The 20,011-nt window shown below is 34.2% G+C and overlaps 1 protein-coding gene across 4 annotated transcripts in view; it reads right to left on the reverse strand.

Annotated features, from left to right (window-relative positions):
* The window catches only part of KLHL2 (kelch like family member 2), a 103,188-nt gene that overhangs the window by 19,983 nt on the left and 63,194 nt on the right, over positions 1-20,011 (reverse strand). For all 4 annotated transcript variants that reach the window (XR_014019122.1, XR_014019123.1, XM_081269178.1 and 1 more), the window contains exons 5-6: positions 16,751-16,913; positions 2,092-2,201 (exon numbers count right to left, since the gene is read on the reverse strand). Coding sequence is in view for 2 of the 4 variants with exons in the window: in XM_081269178.1 (XP_081125304.1) it covers positions 2,092-2,201; positions 16,751-16,913 (273 nt within the window). In the remaining 2 variants the exon portion in view is untranslated. The remainder of the gene's footprint in view (positions 1-2,091; positions 2,202-16,750; positions 16,914-20,011) is intronic.

Genomic DNA, 20,011 nt, shown 5'->3' on the forward strand with positions numbered 1-20,011 from the left:
TGTTTTATTTAGAGACAGGGTCTCACTGAGTTTCTTAGTGCCTCCCATTTGCTAAGGTTTGCTTTGAACTCTTGATCTTCCTGCCTCAACTTCCTGAGCCACCGGGATTATAGATGTGCACCATCACATCTGGCTGGTATTTACCAAGCATTTTACCAAGTATATCATCTAAGCTTACTGAATTTGAATGGTAGCTGTGATAATATGATACACGATCTATTTCACTGTTGATAACCTTTCCAAATTGAATTTTGTTCTACTTACACAGATTTAAATCTCAAGTTCCATTGGAATAAAGCACCCAAATATTAAAGTACAGTAATATTTGGAATGAAAACCATGTAGACATACACAAAACTCGTTTTTGAATTTTTCTTTAGTTAACAAATAAATGTTGGACCACACGCTTATAAAATGAGGATCTGCACAATAGGTTAATTCTACACTCTCACAATAGCAGGATATTAAAATAAAATAATAGTTTGAACTTTTTTACAACTTAAATAAGAAGGGCATTACTACTCACAACATATTTCTATGAGAAAGCTAATAAACTAATATGAAGACAGTGTTTTTCCACATAATTTCCTTCCAGACTGATAAATATATTACTTTATAATCTTTAAAATGTTGTGAAAATGTAAAATAACATGCAAATGAATTAGTGGAGGCAATAAATGGTTTTTAAAAATGCAGTAAGAAACTAAAAATACTGCACATTATAATTAACTTCCCTCTTTAATTCCTTCTGTCAACAAGTACTTATTAAGTACTTCTGTGTGCCAGGTGTTAGAGATAAATAAGTGAGCAAGATAGTCTGCAGTCTGTCAATTCTATTATTTCTCAGTTCTGTCTTCTCTCCTGCTTCCACCATCCTACATCAGACCCTACTGCTCACCAGCATGACTTCAGCATCCTCTATCACAACTCCCAGGACCCAAACCTTCAGGTACTAACCTTCAACACTGAATCTAAGATGGCCCTATGCAAACAACAGAGAGTGGCAGAAACAGAATGTGTGATTTCTGAAGGTCATCAGAAGCCTTGTGGCTTTGTAAGTGGTAATGCTCGTTTGGGCAAGCCAGATGTCATGTGAGAAGTCTGATTATTCGAAACCACCATGCTATGAGAAACCCAATCAAGATACAGAGAAGAAGGGAGAGAAGAGGTGAGGACATAGAGGAAAAACAGAAAACAGCCAACCCTCAGCCTAGTAAACAAAGGCAGTGAAGGAACCACCTTGAACATTCCAGAACCACAAGATGCCATGTGCTGAAGAACTGAAGCCACAGATCTCTGGCTCAAGGGTAACTATGCCAGATATCTTAAACCATTTGGGCCACCTTAACTGAAGCCTCAGAAACAAGCTGCTCTATTATGCCCTACAGGAATTCTGACCATAAAATTTGGTTATTGCTTGTGCCACTACATCCTACGCTGTCTTATTAGGAAGCAGGAGGAAAACAGAACAGACCTCATGATATTTCTCTTATGCACATATTATCATGGTTATCTTTTTCTTGCTTAAAACCCAGAAAGACTCTTCATCACTATAGTAAAGTTAATTTTTTTTAACACACCAAGAAGTTATTTTATGATGTCATTTTCCCATTTCTTCTCTTACCACTGTCCCAAATCCAATCATACTTAAACAAACTGAATGCACTTATTCTTTTATGTTTCTTTATATTTGCATAATCTATTCCCTGTCCCTGAAATGCTCTTCCTACTCTGTTTTCTGGCAAACTTAAACTCATTTTAAAAAATGACTTAGATCACAATTCTGATAGGAATCTAACTGCAGGAAGAAACCCTTTTCAGAAAGGGTATTTGTTTCAGATAGTTTAATGTGTGTAAGTTCTTGCTGGGGGTCAAGTATAAAACTCTAATGTCTAACAATTTGGGAAACCTTCCAAGAAGTGAATATACAGAGTCAATCAACAAGTCAACTAGATGAGTTTCTTAACTTCTAGACAAAATATGACAGGCTGTCACTATAAACATAAGATCATAAATTTATGAAACAAATTGAAAGAAAGGAAAAAAACATTCTCTGTCAACATACACTGGGGAAAAAAAAAACATACCTACCTTCTCTTCTGAGGAAATGGTAAGTTTGTCACTTGAGATTAAGCTGCACACTTGTTCAATGCCCAGGTTGAGAAATTCTTCACTAAGTACGACATCTGCAAAATGTTGCTCTGTTTGGGAATTAAAATAAAAATTAATGCATTTATACCAATATCCAATTATGACAGTTTCTTAACTTCGTCTAACCTACAAATAAGAAAACCAACTGCACTTCCTCCAGGCAAGAACTAACCAACCTCACAAACTCAGTTCATGATACAGCAAAGCAACAGCACGTGTGGAAGGCTGCCTTAATGGACAGTCATTTAGCTGTATCAGTTCTGTTCTACACGGTGCACTTTGGAGTTAAGCATGTAATCCTTTTCATGGTGATGACCCACTTAGTATTTGCATTTGTAAAACCTTTTGATATCAGATCTGATAGAAAATAAGGTTTCAATAATTTAGGGCTGGGGGCTGGGGTGGTGGCACAGTGGTAGAATGCTTGCCTAGCACATGTGAGGCACTGGGTTTGATCTTCAGCACCAGATAAAAGTAAATAAAATAAAGGTATTGTATCCATATCCAACTAAAAAAAGTGCTTATTAGTATTGTTATCCCTAAGTTCTAAAGTAAAAACTTGCTTTAAAAATTCAGATTATCTTCTAGGTCCTCACAATTAACCACATCCTAATACTACTTAAAAAGATTTTTTTAAAGATTTGCTTCAAATAAAAAATGAATATAAACACCATAAAATACCATAAGAACTGACTAGTTGGCTTCCCCTTTAGAACATTTGGAAAAATCTACTTTCAAAAACTTCATGAATAACTATTCACCTTATAAAAGGTTCATCACAAGATGACTTTAAATATAATAAGCAGCTCTGGAGTGATTACAAAATGATTGGCTCTACAAAAATCCAAGAGATACAACTTTTTTTTAAACTCAGTCTTGGTTAAACAAGGTATCACACTGAAATAAATATGAAATTGAGGCAAAAATGAAAAATTATAAAAACAACATATCAATAGAACAGAATGGAAAGCCCAGAAGTAGCACTACACAAACTGATCTTTGACAAACAAAAATAATTCAACACAGAAAGGGTAGTCTTTTTAACAATATCTGAACAGCCGATCATCTACGTGCAAAAAAAACGAATCCAGGTAAAGACCTTATATTTTTCACAAATATTAACTCAAAATGATCCATAGAATTAAACATAAAACACAAACTTTAAAACTCCTAGAAGTTAGCAGAAGAGAAAACCTAACAGATCTTGGGTCTGTCTGGTGATGGCTTTTTAGATACAATACTGAAAGCATGATTCATGAAAAAAATATTCGATAAGTTGAACTTCATTAAAATTATAAACTTCTTCTCCCTGATACTAAAGATATAAAAAGATAAGCCACAGTCTGGGGGAAAATATCTGCAAAACACATATCTAATAAAGGACTGTTATCCAAAATATATTAAGAACACTTAAAACTCAAAGAAAATGAGTAACCTAATTTTAAAATGAGCACCAAACAGATCTGAACAGACACTTCATCAAAGAAGATGTAAAGATGGTAAATAAGCATATTAAAAGATGTTCAGCATTTTATATTCTCATAGAGTTACATGTTAAAACATTAATAAGATTTATACATTTACTAAAACAACTAAAATTCAAAACAGACAACAGCAACTACTGGTAAAGATGTGGAGCAACAGAAACTCTCATTCATTGCTGGTAAAAAGACAATTTGGCAGTTTCTTCCCAAACTGAACATACCCTTACTATACAATCCAGCAACTTCACCCCTTGTCATTTACTGGAATGAGTTGAAAATCTATGGTCAAACAAAAATCTATACATGATGTTTATAGCATCTATAAAGGTTAAGTATACAAAATAGGGTCAGTTGTGTCACATCCAACTGAAATGGAGCCAAGAGAAGTAAATGTATGCCTGTTTCAAAACTGTCTTGCAAGCCCAAGCCACAACCCTGAGGGCCTAACTCCAATATTACAAGTCTTACCTAGCAATTATGGTCACTTGCCAATCAGGACACTACAACACCAAGGAACTCTCTTTCAAAAAAAAAAAAAAAATGTATATAACATTCTCCCCACCCCCCGCAATTCAACATTTTCTTTTGTTTTGAAGACATGCTAGAGCCTACCCTGGTGTGTGTGTGTGTGTGTGTGTGTGTGTATCCTGAATTGCAATCATAAGACATTATGAAAAAGGCAAGACTATAGAGATGATAGAAAGAGCAGTGGTTGCCAGCATATATCAAAGGAAAGAAGAGAGATGAATAGGGGATTTGTAGGGCAGTAAAAACTATTCTATAATGGATATATATCACTAAACACTTATCAAAACTTACAGAATATACCACACAAAGAATACCCTACTATAAACTATAGTTAATAACAAGACATTGATATTGACTCATCAACTGTTAACAAATGTACTACAGTATGCAAGATGTTAATAACAGGGAAACTTGGTGGAGTGGCGGACTCAGGGAATATATGAAAACAGCATTTTCCCCTCAAATTTTCCATAAATCTAAACCTTCTGTAAAAATATAGTATATTATTTACAAAAAATGTTTACAAATAATGCACGAATAAAGAACAACATTGTGATAAATTTGTGATTAAACATGAACATGGACAAAAGTCAAATTACAAAGAAAGTCAATAATACAAACTAAGGATAAAACCTAAATACCTACTTTTAAGAGATCTAGTCTTTACAGTATAATAGTACTTCAAAATTTAATATGAAAGAATTTTAACAGGGTTACAGATTTCAAAATGTTATCACAATTAATGGCACATGTTCTTCTACATCTAAAAACTCCTACTATTTTCTGACCTTACTAGAAGTTCATGCAAAAAATCATTTCAAAAGTTTTTTTGGTACACTAACAAAAACAAAAAAGTCTTCAAAAGTTGAATCTATTAACTGAAAAATGAATATAAGAAAATCATAGCAATATTCTTTAGACTAAACGTTCAATAAATCTGAGAAATAAATCAATTTTAAGGAGATACATAAATCTCTTTCTCCCTAATTGTAACAATATTTCACCTCCAAATACATGTCTATAATTGTTGTGTACTAAGTTTCTCCTATAAATTATAAATCTGAATGGAAGTAAGGGGATTGTTGGCCTCCTTATAATTTTCATGTGGGAAGAAATTCTCCAGGGGCGGTGAAGAAAAGAGAAAACATAACTTTTCTACCCTGTGACTATATATGTTATCTTACTTAGCCTCTGTTTCACGGATCAGAAAAAAAATGAATTTGTTAAAAAAGCAAACTTGGGGAGTGATACTAGCCAAATGATATTGTTATATTGTGTGCATACATGATTATGTAACAACAAATCCCATCATTATGTACAACTATAATGTACCAATTTGAAAATATGGAAAGAAGAAATAAAAATAAAATTGAATTAACAGAATAATCTATACAAATTATATATAAATTTACATAAATTGTTTTCTAATATGAAAAAAAATTTGGTGTTTTTTTTTGTGTGGAATTATTTAACAATAGTATTTACTTAGTAGCATGATGGCAGCCTCACTATGAATACACTAATTTGTCATTCACAAATGTCTTTCCCAAAGCACATGGTTCAGAAAAGTAAGATGAAGCTTTCAAAGTGGGTATAATTTGTTTTAAAATCATCAAGTTAGGACATGAGTACACCCTATCTAAAATCAAGTCCGGGATCTAAATTCATTATGTACTCCTTACCAGTAGATCAAAGGAGGTCAAGAGGGCATGGTCAATAATCAACTATTACTGCACTGAAAAAACTAGAACAGCTAATACTCAAACAAATGAACACTGTCCTTCACCAATTACACAAATTACTCTAAAGGAAAAATGAAGAAACAAGAAATGTTCAAGTGCAAAGTAACTCTGATTGTAGACATACACATATTTTAAAATTATTTTCAACTTCTGCCAACTTTCTACTGAAACCATCACTCCTTCTTAGAAAATCTTTCTGTATTGTTATTTGATGTTTACACTCCTGTATTAAGTTTTCTTTGGAAAGAGTGTGGTAAATATGTGGCACATCCCTAAATATGGAGGGTATTGTTTCAAAATATCTGTTGGAAATCGGTTTACTTTAGGGTTTTCTTTTCCTCTATTTAGATTAACTACATATTTCTTCAAATGTTCTGCTGCATTAACTGGTAGGCAATTTAACAGGATTGTTGCCTTTAACATACTTCCCCAGGACCCAAGGCAATCAGGAAGCCCCAGATGACTAGCTGAATCATTCTAAGGCATTTGATATTTTAAACTCTGGCTATTCAAGTTTGTCCTTCAAATAATCTAATTGGAGTATTTATTAATCTTTCCTACTAAAATAAGATTCTACACACTTACCTACAACAATTCACACATTTTATATAACATGAGTCTATCCACAAATCAGCATATCTCAAGAATATTCTATGATTGCCATCATTGGCCCAACCCTCTGTCTTCATAATGGCTGTGTGCTCAGATATTGCCAAACACATTTCTGATGCCTAGATTGCAGTTTCCCTTGCTTCTTGCTTCTCAGTAACCCATGATTGCTCTGCATGATTCTATCAATCCTAAAACTTACCAATTAACTTAGCATCAAACTGAAAACATTAAAAATCACATCCAAACTAACTACAGTATTTTTAAAAGCACCTATCATTTTTCCTTTCTTTTTTATAACCCTTGTAGCATAACAAAATTGAGATTTCATGAAAAAAAAAAAGACTTAAGCTTCCGATAAGCACTACTGAAAACTGGGAATAAAAATGGACTATTTCTAACTATTTCTAATGAGTGATCAAGAAAATATATATCTGAATCACACACTAATTAAAGCATATCTAAATAATATACTAACAATCTCTCTTTGAGACCTGGATGTACTTTACCACCTCCACAATGGTGATTCTCAAACTTTATGCTAAAAGTGACTTTTCCATTTTTGCCATCAAACTATCCTGATTTTTGAGTCTGGTTTAGAATAAAACTAATTAGAATATCTAGAATATCTAATTCTCTTCAACTAAAATAAAAAACAACCTTGTCATTTTCGGGGGTGGGGGTGTATTTGCTAGAAAAAAGCAGCTGATGTCAAAATTTTCGGGGCAAAAGATGCTACACAAAACTGTTATGGAAACATGTAAGATCCAAAATACATCTCTAAAGCGAATCTCTTGGTTATCTCAGAAAACAAAAAAAAAACTTTGAATAAGACCACAAATTTAGCCCATTTATGTGAGATACATACATAATGCACGTCACTTCCCAAATACATATGACCAACTAAGTAACAAAAAATCAAAGCTGCCTACCAAAGCCAGTTAGTAAGGCATTGAGTATGGTTTCCAAAAAAAAAAAATTTAAAGAAATACATATTCAAATTTTAAGTATCAAAAAGCAACTGAAAACATGTTAGGATAGAAACTGGGTCACAGGAACTCTGTGGGAAGAAGGCAAGAAGGTATTGCTGCCTATCTGTTATTTAATGCTCTTTATCCATCATCTATCATGACATTAAATGCTTTTATATTACTACTACTAAGAATAAAAATGATATGACTGAACATTTCTTGCTTAGCCTCAAGCCATAAAACCATAAGGCAAAAGATTTTAAAAAACTGAAAAACAAAATACCCTACTATGAAACATTGTGCTACTTCATACTGCTGGTAGGAGAATAAATTAGCACAAGTCTACAGAAAACATTTTTGAAATCTCATCCTGCAAATATACTTGGCCACTTATAAAATGACACTTATGTCATTATGTTATTCTCTCCTACACTGTTTTTCTGTTTTTGCAGTGCTGGAAATCAAACCCAGAGCCTTGTGTATGATAGGAGCACTGTTTTTATAATTATATAAGAGAGCTAATCAGTAGGAATCAGTTAAAATACAATATATTTTATTCTGTTGTGGCTCAGTAGTAGAGAGCTTGCCTTGCAAGTGTGAGGCACTGGGTTCGATCTTCAGCACCACATAAAAATAAATAAATAAAACAAAGGTACTGTGTCCATCTACAACTAAAAAATATTTAAAAAAAAAAAAAACAAGGAAGCTCATGATACAGAAAAAGCTTTAGAAAATATTGCCAACTAAGTAAAAACAAAACATAGACCAGTAAATACAGCATGATAGCTATTTGTTATATAAGAGGAAGAGAGACAATACACTGTACATTAAAAAGATATAAAAGGAACTAATAAAAACATACATAGCAAAGCATCTACCTAAAATGTGAAGCCAAAGAGCATGTCATCTCAAGAGTACAGTCTGTGTCCTCTCAGCTATGGTTACTTGCTATATTTATAATCTTGTTTCATTCAACTCCTCTCTATTTTCTTTACCCTACTTCTCATCTAGTTACCCACCTTGACTATTGCTTCTAATTCTTTCACTCAATATTGTCAAATCATCCTGCTTATAACATGCAGCTTCACTGTGACATTCATTTGTCTTCAGTAGTTTACTGCTGGCCACTCAATAAAAGTCAACCTCATTCTACTTGTATTAAAAAATCAGTTTCTTTTCCCTGAAAAAATATGCAAGACGGCATAAAGACTATGCATTGATATGCATAGACATTAAACACATGTGTTGTACACGTACAACATACGTATGCTTTTTTCCATGGTGAACATGTATGCAAGAGTCTCTTACTCTCTAAAGCAGTTTAATTTTCCTGCTTGCTTCTCTTCAGCAAATAAATTAAGCTTATCAATAAACAATGGACAATCCCTAGGATTTGTCACACCAGGCCAATAGAGCTCATCAGGTTCAGGGCTCTCATCCCAAATTAAGTACAGTGAAATCTGCAATATAAGTAAAAAATATTCCTATTCCATTTTGTATCCTGTAATAATGTGTAAAGTACCATTTATATTTGATTTCTAAAGACCAAGGACCTTTTTCTTCACAACTAAATGCCAAGAGAGGTCTCTGTAATTCCTCTACACCGAACCTTGAGGCAGAATCCCATCTGAAAAGTGATGAAAAGCGCATGACTTTATTATAGTATCTCAATCCATAAAGTTCTCATTCTTGACAAAGTGTTTTTATAAAAATATACCTGATCTTCATTTTCCTAATTAATAAATGAAAGTGTAATGTTTGACAACTACTAAGGTTCTGACAAGTGCCGACACTCTGTGTTCTTTGACTCTCAACATTATTAATATCTCAGGGAAAATTCACATATGTATATCCATCGGTTTCATTAACTCAGACAGTTTTGGTGAAACCAAAAAACAGATCATTTCAGTAGAACTCTAACAAAAAAGCAGAGCAAAGATTGCACTTAGTTTACAAGGGCATAAATAAGGTCCACAATGAGTACAATATAAAAAAGATTACTTTTTTAAAGACAAGTTATTTAAGTCAGCATGAATTTATTTAAGAAGCATCATACATCCAGTGCTTTCACAGTTCTCCAAAGAATCTTCTGTATCAGTAAATTAACATTGTAATAGACTCAAAACAATCAGCATGTATTCTTTAATATGCATATCACAGAGTTAAGGCTAATAATATTATTAAAATCACTCATTCAGCACAAGTTTTTTCAACAGGGCAGCATTCAGATCATGGGCTTATTCTGACAGATGTTTACCCCAAGTAGTGATTGCTAGCCTAAACTGTAGAGGGGTGGACAAATAATTAGAATTTAAAAAAAAAATCTACACAAGAAAATGTTGTAAGAACTGCTTTTATAGAGAATAAGTCATAATCCAAACAGAGTGGATTTGGGTGTGGGTTTACTATAACTGGAATATAAACTTTTATTTATTTATTTATTTGTTTGTTTATTTATTTATTTATTGTTATTGTGCCTATTATCTATCACCCATAGCAGTTTGGGCAATGCTAGGCACAAAAAGAAAGAAGCTTTGAACAGAATGACCACTGGATCTAAGCCGAACAGTCAAGAACTGTCTGGAAGAAATGGACTCAGGGAATATAGATTTATGAAGAAATATAAGAGAATGAGAAGGTCTAAATATAGTCACAAAGGCTGAAACCATGGAGTTCCAAATATGACAGTCCAATATCCTCTGGAATTATGGTCTGAGATAACAAGTAGATTCATGGAAGAAAGATGAGGGCCACGAGGAAATATGAAGAGAGGTTTCAAGTGAGCCAACAGTAAAGATTTTGAAGTAGCTGGTAGCAGGAGAAACGAAGTATAAAATGAAAAGATAATCTAGATGTTAAAGTATATGGGCTGGGGTTGTGGCTCAGTGGTAGAGCGCTTGCCTAGCACATGTAAGGCACAGGGTTCAATCCTCAGCACCACATAAAAATAAATAAAATGAAGGTACTACATTTACAACTAAAATTATTATTTTTTTAAAGTATGCCTAGAAGCCAAGAGAGAAAATGGGCTACAAGAGAATGCTGTGGACCACACCTATCTGTGCAGAACCAAGACATGACAGCAAGAGAACAACAGTCTGGAAGTAGTACCCTTCTACTTGTGTTCCCAGTGAGTTGAGGCTATGGCCTTAAAGGCATTCCCCTCCAATACGAAGTTGGGGTAAGGGGACCAAAGTTTCAATTAAGAGAAAGGGAAAGGGAATGCATGTGAAAATAAACAGGCATCTAAAAAAGTTGGATAATTTGACTGATCTAGATCTTCATGAGAAGAGAAGTGTCGGTGCTGGATAAGGATAAGGTACTATTACAGGGGCAGGGAAGTATTAACAGAGAACAGAGAACAGCAAGACAGGAGCAGGAAACAATGGAGAGTGCCTGGAAAAGGAGGCTTCTCCCCAGGCAGTCCTGTTGATGAGAAATATAGTGCTCATCAACTCAGAATTTCAGCTAGAGCACTAGCCCAAAAATGATAATGTGAATTTTCCTGAAGGCAGTTAAAACTGAAACTAGGAGCTTCTCTGATTTTCAGTACAGGGAGTGAGGATGTATAAGATGACTAAGAAACTACTATTTTTCCCTTAACTTATTTTGACATTCTTGAAATCCAAATACTTCTAACCCTTGGTTATCAACAAGAAAGGCTAAATAAAATTCATCCAGTAATTTATAATTAAAATCTAATATAATTAAAATCTGTTAAGAGTGTTTGCCTCACATGCACAAGGCCCTGGGCTCAATCCCCAGCACCACCAAAATAAATAAATAAATAAATAAATAAATAAATAAATAAATAATTTCCTTATAAGAGTCTTCTGTTAGAACTATTAAAATATGCCTAAACTCATTTCTTGTAGAAATAGATAAAGCAATCATGAAATTCATCTGGAAAAATAAAAGGCCCAGAATAGCAAAAGCAATTCTAAGCAGGAAGAGTGAAACAGGCGGTATAGCGATACCAGATTTCAAACTATATTACAGAGCAATAGTAACAAAAACAGCATGATACTTGTACTAAAACAGGCGGGTGGACCAATGGTACAGAATAGAGGACACAGAGACCAATCCACAAAATTACAACTATCTTATATTTGACAAAGGTGCTAAAAGCATGCAATGGAGAAAGGATAGCATCTTCAACAAATGGTGTTGGGAAAACTGGAAATCCATATGCAACAAAATGAATCTGAATCCCTTTCTCTCACCATGCACAAAAGTTAACTCAAAATGGATCAAGGAGCTTGATATCAAAACAGAGACTCTGCGTCTGATAGAAGAAAAAGTTGGCTCCGATCTACATATTGTTGGGTCGGGCTCCAAATTCCTTAATAGGACACCCATAGCATAAGAGTTAAAAATAAGAATCAACAAATGGGACTTACTCAAACTAAAAAGTTTTTTCTCAGCAAGAGAAACAATAAGAGAGGTAAATAGGGAGCCTACATCCTGGGAACAAATTTTTACTCCTCACACTTCAGATAGAGCCCTAATATCCAGAACATACAAAGAACTCAAAAATTAAACAATAAGAAAATAAACAACCCAATCAACAAATGGGCCAAGGACCTGAAGAGACACTTCTCAGAGGAGGACATACAATCAATCAACAAGCACACGAAAAAATGCTCACCATCTCTAGCAGTCAGAGAAATGCAAATTAAAACCACCCTAAGATAACATCTCACCCCAGTAAGAATGGCAGCCATTATGAAGTCAAACAATAACAAGTGCTGGCAAGGATGTGGGGAAAAGGGTACACTTGTCCATTGCTGGTGGGACTGCAAATTGGTGCGGCCAATTTGGAAAGCAGTATGGAGATACCTTGGAAAGCTGGGAATGGAACCACCATTTGACCCGGCTATTCCCCTTCTCGGACTATTCCCCAAAGACCTTAAAAGAGCGTAGTATAGGGATACATCAATGTTCATATCAGCACAATTCACAATAGCTAGACAGAGGAACCAACCTAGATGCCCTTCAATAGATGAATGGATAAAAAAAATGTGACATTTATACACAATGGAGTATTACTCAGCACTAAAAAATGACAAAATCATGGCATTTGCAGGGAAATGGATGGCATTACAGCAGATTATGCTAAGTGAATCTAGCCAATCCCTAAAAAACAAATGCCAAATGTCTTCTTTGATATAAGGAGGGCAACTAAGAACAGAGCAGGGAGGAAGAGCATGAGAAGAAGATCACCAGTAAACAGGTACGAGAGGTGGGAGAGAAAGGGAGAGAGAAGGGAAATTGCTTGGGAATGGAAGGAGACCCTTATTGTTATACAAAATTACATATAAGAGGAAGTTAGGGGAAAGGAAAAAAAAACAAGAGAGAGAAATGAATTACAGTAGATGGGGTAGAGAGAGAAGATGGGAGGGGAGGGGAGGGGAGGGGGGATAGTAGAGGATAGGAAGGGCAGCAGAATACAACAGACACTAGTATGGCAATATGTAAAAATGTGGATGTGTAACCGATGTGATTCTGCAATCTGTATATGGGGTAAAAATGGGAGTTCATAATCCACTTGAATCAAATGTATGAAAGATGATATGTCATGAGCTTTGTAATGTTTTGAACAACTAATAATAAAAAAAATAAAATAATGCCTAAACTGATAAGTTCAATTTTTATCTCCATTATAGTTCTGGGCTACCCAAAATGCTAAAAGCAAAGGTTTTCATGATTTGAGAAATCATTAAAATATGAATACCACCTAAAAAACTTCTCTATGAGAAGTAAAAAAAAAAAAGAGTCCATAAACAAGCAGTATCCTAAGAAGTCAGTACACTTGGAGTAAACTAGAATTTTTCATTTTTAAAAAATAACAAAGGCTGACTTCAGTTCAGCACAACCATGCCTCAAAGCGGTCACTAACCTGGCTGGTCTGATCATTTCTGTTGTCACTGGTTTGAAGCAGATCACCACTTGCCTTGGAGAAGCACATGGACCAGTGAGACAGGCTGTGACTGGCAGCACCCCACTGCTGAAACCATGCCAGCACAGGTGCAGAGAAGGAGCCCTGGGGACTCCACACCCTCTCCTGCTGGGCCTCTGCTCCCTCCCCACTTGCTTTCTCAGTTTTTTTACCTTCTCTACAGAGGTCCCATATTGTGAACACTAGGAAGCTTATTTCCAATCTCAATGTGAAAGAAATAAGGCATATCTGAGTCCAGACTCTCTGGTGGGTTTTAAGGAGTATGCATACTCTGTAGTTTCTAGACGGTTCTAAGCCTGGTCATCTTGGATCGGAAAGCACCCCAAGGGTACGAAGGCTTTCTTTCCTTACCTATCCTTTCTCTCCCTCAGATCCTCTTTCTCCTCCCTTCTTTCTATGTATTTATGTATGTATAAGTATCGACACTTCTATTGCTATTTTCTTCCTTTCCTTTTTTACTTTCCTGCTCAGTAAGCTCATCACAGGCTCTGCTCAGCCCACACCTTATGATAAAGAAAAATATGTTGACTTTTTCTATTGCTACTGCCCTCTTCATTCTCTAATCTTTTCAGATGGTATATGATTTGACTAGGAAGTAATATAGGAGTTTGAATAGATATTCTGGACACATAAAATGCTTGAAGATAAAACTCAATTCTTTGAAGGTAAAAGAGAGCTATGGACAACATCCCACGTTCCTTACCTTCCCATCTCCTAGTACTTAAGATATAAAAATAAAAACCTTAACTATCAAGAATAACTGCTTTTTAGCATTATTCTAGATTATTTATTTTAGAAAGTTTGTTGCCACAGGTATCAATACACCAAAGATATGGAAATGGCTTCATTATACAAAGTTATATTTTGTAATTATATTTGTAAAATAATAATAAAAGTATAATGGTGAAAGAATATAGACGAAACTGACAATTGCTTCAAAATAAAATAGGAGGATGCATAAAATGTGTCCAGCTATATAGAGACTAGTGATTTGGGTACTTTTCTGTATATATCTTAGATTTCATTAAAAAATTTACATAGCAAAAAATAACAATTGAAGAGGGGAAAGTTAAAAGGGTTACAGCTAAAACAAGATTACCCAATAAGTTAACAACTCTTGAAGTTGGATGATGAGTACTATTCTATTTTTGTACATTTGCAATTTTTCATAATAAAAGATGTTTTAAAATGGTACTTACAACCCTAAGAACTTTTTATTCTAAATAAAAAATTCAGAATCATGATATAAAAGCAGTGCATCCTTTAAGAGTAGATTCTGAATTAAAATATAGTACACTAAAAATGAGGAATCAACGTTTCTGTGTAATTTTCTTAAAAGTGACAAGAATTTTTCCAAAAAAAAAAAAAAATTGTACAAGGACTCTACAAACTAAGATACAGAGATGTTCTAACTCTAAGGGAAATTTCTTCTTATTCTGTAGTAAAATACAATAAAGGAAATAATCAAATCTAATTTTCTCCTGATAATACAGCAAATGAGTTGGTTCTAATATAAGCAAAACTAAGAGTATTAGTACATCCTAAGAATTATATTTAGGTATCTTTTGCATGAATCCAGTTTTATTTGGTTTCTCCTGAGGGACTTGGCCCCTATTAAGAGTCAATTTACATTTCTCAGGAACTACAGAGGAACTACAGAATGCAACTAGCATTCTGAAAAAGATATAAATAGCAATTGCTGCATGTAGAGAAAAATTATCCAAAATATATGTTTCCTGGAGAAAATGGAGACTGGATTTAGAAGAAATATTTTCTACTTAACTGAAGAATGTAAGTGGTTGCACTGGAATGTACCAATGAATTAAATTGTCTGTTTTTTTCTTAAAATGCCTTACCCCATGCAAAAGGTTTACACCTTGCATTGTAATGTAGGCATTCCTCAACTTATAGAAAGGTTGTTATAAAAGCTTATCTATAAATGAGTTTCGTGGAACTCAAATTACATTTTCCCACTGAAACAATTTTATAAAGAGTAAAAAGGCCATCTTTAAGAAATCCATAAAGCTAAAATTCATAGAACCTATTGTGCTTTACTGAAACACTGTAGAATTTTTTTTTTTTTAACTAACCACTTGGAATCATTACTTGGTTAATACAACAGATTCTAGGAATATGTCTCTCCATTGCTCTATGCATGTAAAAACAAACACACACACAATCTACCCACACCTATAAAACAGAAAGCTCCTTTTCTCTTTAGTGTAAGCACAATGAAGGAAGTAGAGCTTAGAAAAGAGGTTCTTGTATCTGAAGGCTGGGAGAGGTAGTATGCTAGAGCTTATTAAAAGGCAATGAACACTAGAAGTTTCTATAGGATTGGTTCCTACTGAATCTTAAAGATGCAGGACAAAAGTCTTGTAAGCAAATGGAGTATTATAACTTCTACCAGTTGTCTCCTGGAAAGATGGTTTGTTTGTTTTCATTTTGTTTTTTTGCTCCCAAGGACTGAACCCAGGGATGCTTAACCACTGAGCCACATCCCCAGCATCCCCCACCTTTTAATATTTTATTTAGAGACAGGGTGTCACTAAGTTGCTTAAGGCCTCTCTAAGTCCATTCCAGTGGCTTTGAACTTGCAATTCTCTAAACTGCTGGGATTACAGGTGTGCGCCACTAAGTTTTCATAAACTCAAAGAAAAATAAAGTATAGGTTACTTTTGTGAATATTAGATACATCCAAAGATCTAACAATAACCTCTCCTCCCCAACTATAAGATTGGGGGTGCGGGTTGAAGGAGCCTGCACGGCAGCTGACAGGCATCCCTCTGCCAGGGACCAAGGCCAGAAAGTCTTGGCAACTGCTATCTCACGAGAGGGCTGCCTACACTTGGGACCTACTTTTCTACTCTACCCAAACACATCTAGATTTTTAGATTTTTTTAATCCACAAAACTATTTTTAAGGATGCAAGAAAAAGACATAAAAAAAATCACAAAGACAAATAATTTAATTTCACATGAATACATTTTTTCATATGCCTATTCCTTTGACAATTTGAAAGAAAAATACATAGGGATCAACACTTCCACAAAACTAGCTATTCTATTATTCAGTCCCAACACCAATTTACAGTGACTCTTTTTTTTTTTTATAATCACTCTTAAGTTGAGAATTTCATGTTTCAATTATGCCATGCTACCATTATAAGATTTTAATAAGTATTTTTTATAAAACTCATATCCATAAACATTACATGACTTTACAGAGACCACTGCAAAAGCACATGAGAACAAGAGTTCCACATTCCTCCTGGTCTCCAATTCAGCTGAAGTCTACTCCACTTGCCTGCATAGGTGTTGGCCTTGTTCAGGAGGTCTGTGCATGCGTGCATATCAGCAAAAGCCCGAATTCCTAAGCAGTTGACAGGGTGAAGCTGAGATTCCAAGAATTCACAGCAAGTCTTCTTCACATCCTGTAACTGTAACAGACCAGCTGCTGGGAGAAGTACCTGTAACACACAAGGGAAAGTGCTTAGGCCACTGCTATTTTACCTGCTTCTCCAAAGGGCACAAGAGGTCCAGTCATCCACACCCAAGTATTCCATAGAAAACAAATGTAACAATTATTTGCAAAAGTGGTAATGACTCTTCATTCTCTATAATTTCTAAGGAATCGTTCAAAGTTCTCGGCAGTCTCAAGAATATAAGATATCAGATCATATTATATTTATGGTTTGTTTGATAAGCATAAACAAAATGTTCCTGAATTTTTAAAAACACCCATTATTAGTAAGCTAGGGGGTGTTATCATTCAATAAAATGGTTTTGTTTGCTTAATGCAAGGGTCCTGAGCTTCAGAATTTTGTGAGTAAAGGGTGTACCCAGACAAAGCCACATTTTTCAGAAGGCCTGCTCTTCCACTGTCTGAATAATACAACAAACTGCTTTTCTTAGGGGGTAGAACAACTTTATTTAGCCATGTTTTAAGAGTGCATTTTAATTATACAGAAAATGTGTTTCATTGAGGCACATCCATACATGTATATAGCATACTTTGATCATAATTACAAGGGTACAATAATTTAAAATTCAACATGAATCTCTAGTTACAAGCAATTTCTCTAGAATGTAATACATTACTGAAATAAAAAGCATAAGTAGTAATTGCCTAATAACTTTTAAATTCATATTTGTATTCCAATAACTCCAAGCAATTTTATATCAATTATCAGTTGTTTTATAGAATTTAAGCACTATCCTCACTATAAATACTACAACTAAGATTATACTCCTTTTCAAATAGATCAATAATGGAGCGATTTTTTTCTTATAAGTGAATGAGGAGAGCACTATTTTAAGGACCAGCTTTGAAAATCAAATTGAGAAAAACTTCATTTAAAAAGTTATTGAATGCCAGGCACAGTGGCTCAGCAGTTAAGTAAAGCCCTAAGCAATTTTGCAAGATCCTGTCTCAAAAATAAAAAAAGGGCTCAGGAGGTAGCACAGTGACTAAGCACCCCTGGATTCAATCCCTGGTTCAAAAAACAATAATAATAAAATAAAATAAAAAGAAAGTAAGTTACTGAATACCTACCATTCTTTCAAAAAGGCCACTCCCCAAAAAATCAACTATTTAACAATGGTCAATGTTAGAAAAGATATTAGCATAAAAAAAACCTTCTAAGTTCCTTCAGGAGTTACTTTAATATATATACCACACTGTAGTCCAAAGAAAATAATTAGAGGAAACAGTAGTTGATGAATACCTTTTACGATTTTCCTAAATCTATGTAATAAGATATAAATTTGTAAAGAATGATAGTACTCATATGTCTTTCTATATCATAAACTACCTGTATTTTCTTAAATGAAACACGGACACTTTCACTCTGGGATCTAGAAGCCATGGGTGTGTCTGCTGAACACAACCAAATATTAATGAATAGAACTAAAGACCAAGAGGGTGATGGTTTGTATTTTAACCCAACTCTATCAACTACTAATAGTTTTCTCTGAAAAAGGGAAATGGTAACTAGAAACTGCCTTTTTCTTTGAAGAAAAATAAAGTATAAATAACGTGGTTATAGTCAAACCTTTTGCACAATATGGAGTGTGCTTCATTATGTTATGAGAATGAATCTCCATGGAAGACTTTTAATTTGTTGATAATTTTCAAATTAGAGGTTTTTCTATGATGGTATAATTGTGCTCTAAAGCAACATAAAGCACATTCCAAGATGCTTAACAGCACAGTCATTTAATTCAGCAAACACATAGTTTGGAAAGTGGTCTTCGGGGTAATACTCAGTGTGTGAAATTTACATAAATGGTAAAGATCACTCATCTAATCAGCACTTTCCCAGGGACAAAAGAGTGTAGTTCAGTAGTATTCAAAGTTGTTTGGTAACACAGAAAAACAAGGAGGAAAAAGTGGTTGAGCAGAAACAGGCCTGCTTACACAATGCTGGTGGGAGTGTATCTTGGGTCAACTTCCATGAAGAACAATTTGTCTGCTTCAATCAAATTACAAATTAACACAATCTTTGATTCAAAAATTTAAACCTACAGATACACTAACATGCAAAATTTTGTATGTACAGATATTTTTATTACAGCATTACTGTAGCATTAATAGAGAAGCTAGGGAAAAGCCTGAATCATAAAGAGACTGGTTAAATAACTATAACCATCAATTCAATGGAATACTTGGTAGTTACTCAAACGAAGAAATTATACAAATGGGATAGTCGATAACATATATTCTTTTTTTTTTTTTTTTTGTACCAGAGATTTAACCAAAGGGCTTACCCACTGACTCAGATCCACTGAGTCACATCCTCCCTTTTTATTTATAGACAAGGTCTCACTAAGTTGCTCAGAGCCTTGCTAAGTTGCTGATGCTAGTTTCCAACTTTCGATCCTTCTATCTCAGGTCCTGAATTGCTAGGATTACAATACAATATATTTTTAAGTATTAAAAAAAAACAGTAATTAGTACATATTATGCCAACACATGATATATATTCACATTTACATATATGCCATCTAAAAAAAAGCAGCTAGAACAGGTTTTTAAATTTTTATTTCCCTTCACTGTTTTCAACTTCATCACTACAAAGTCCAGATCTACCTTAGAGGAGATCAAAATGCATAAAATCATAGAATCTCAGATCTGGAAAGGACCAATATAAGTCCAATATAAAAGTTATTTCATCAGTGGGATGTGCAGCTAGAAATATATAATTTTTATTGATGGCAGTGATGAGACAAATGGTTCCATGCTTGGCAAATATACGTTAAACTTATAAACTGGGCCAAATGTATAAAAAGTGCTTATTCCTATTTTTCTTTTGTCAATAAATCCTTTCAAAATGAGTCAGTTTTATGATGTAATTTTACTAGCGCTAGACTATTTAGCTTACATAATTATATACAGTTTCAAAAACAATCACTAATTGGTCCAACTTGCTAAACATGACATTTGGTGACCAACAGTCACTCATAAATGAAAACAGGAAAGTAGTCAGGGCCTCACCATTGACCTTGCTTATTTTGTGGATTAGTCGAACAGCCAGTTAAAACAAAAAATAATAAAGGATACTCAGGC

The sequence above is a fragment of the Spermophilus citellus genome (assembly GCF_964194105.1).
Source record: "Spermophilus citellus genome assembly, chromosome: 16".
Taxonomy (NCBI): Eukaryota; Metazoa; Chordata; class Mammalia; order Rodentia; family Sciuridae; genus Spermophilus; species Spermophilus citellus.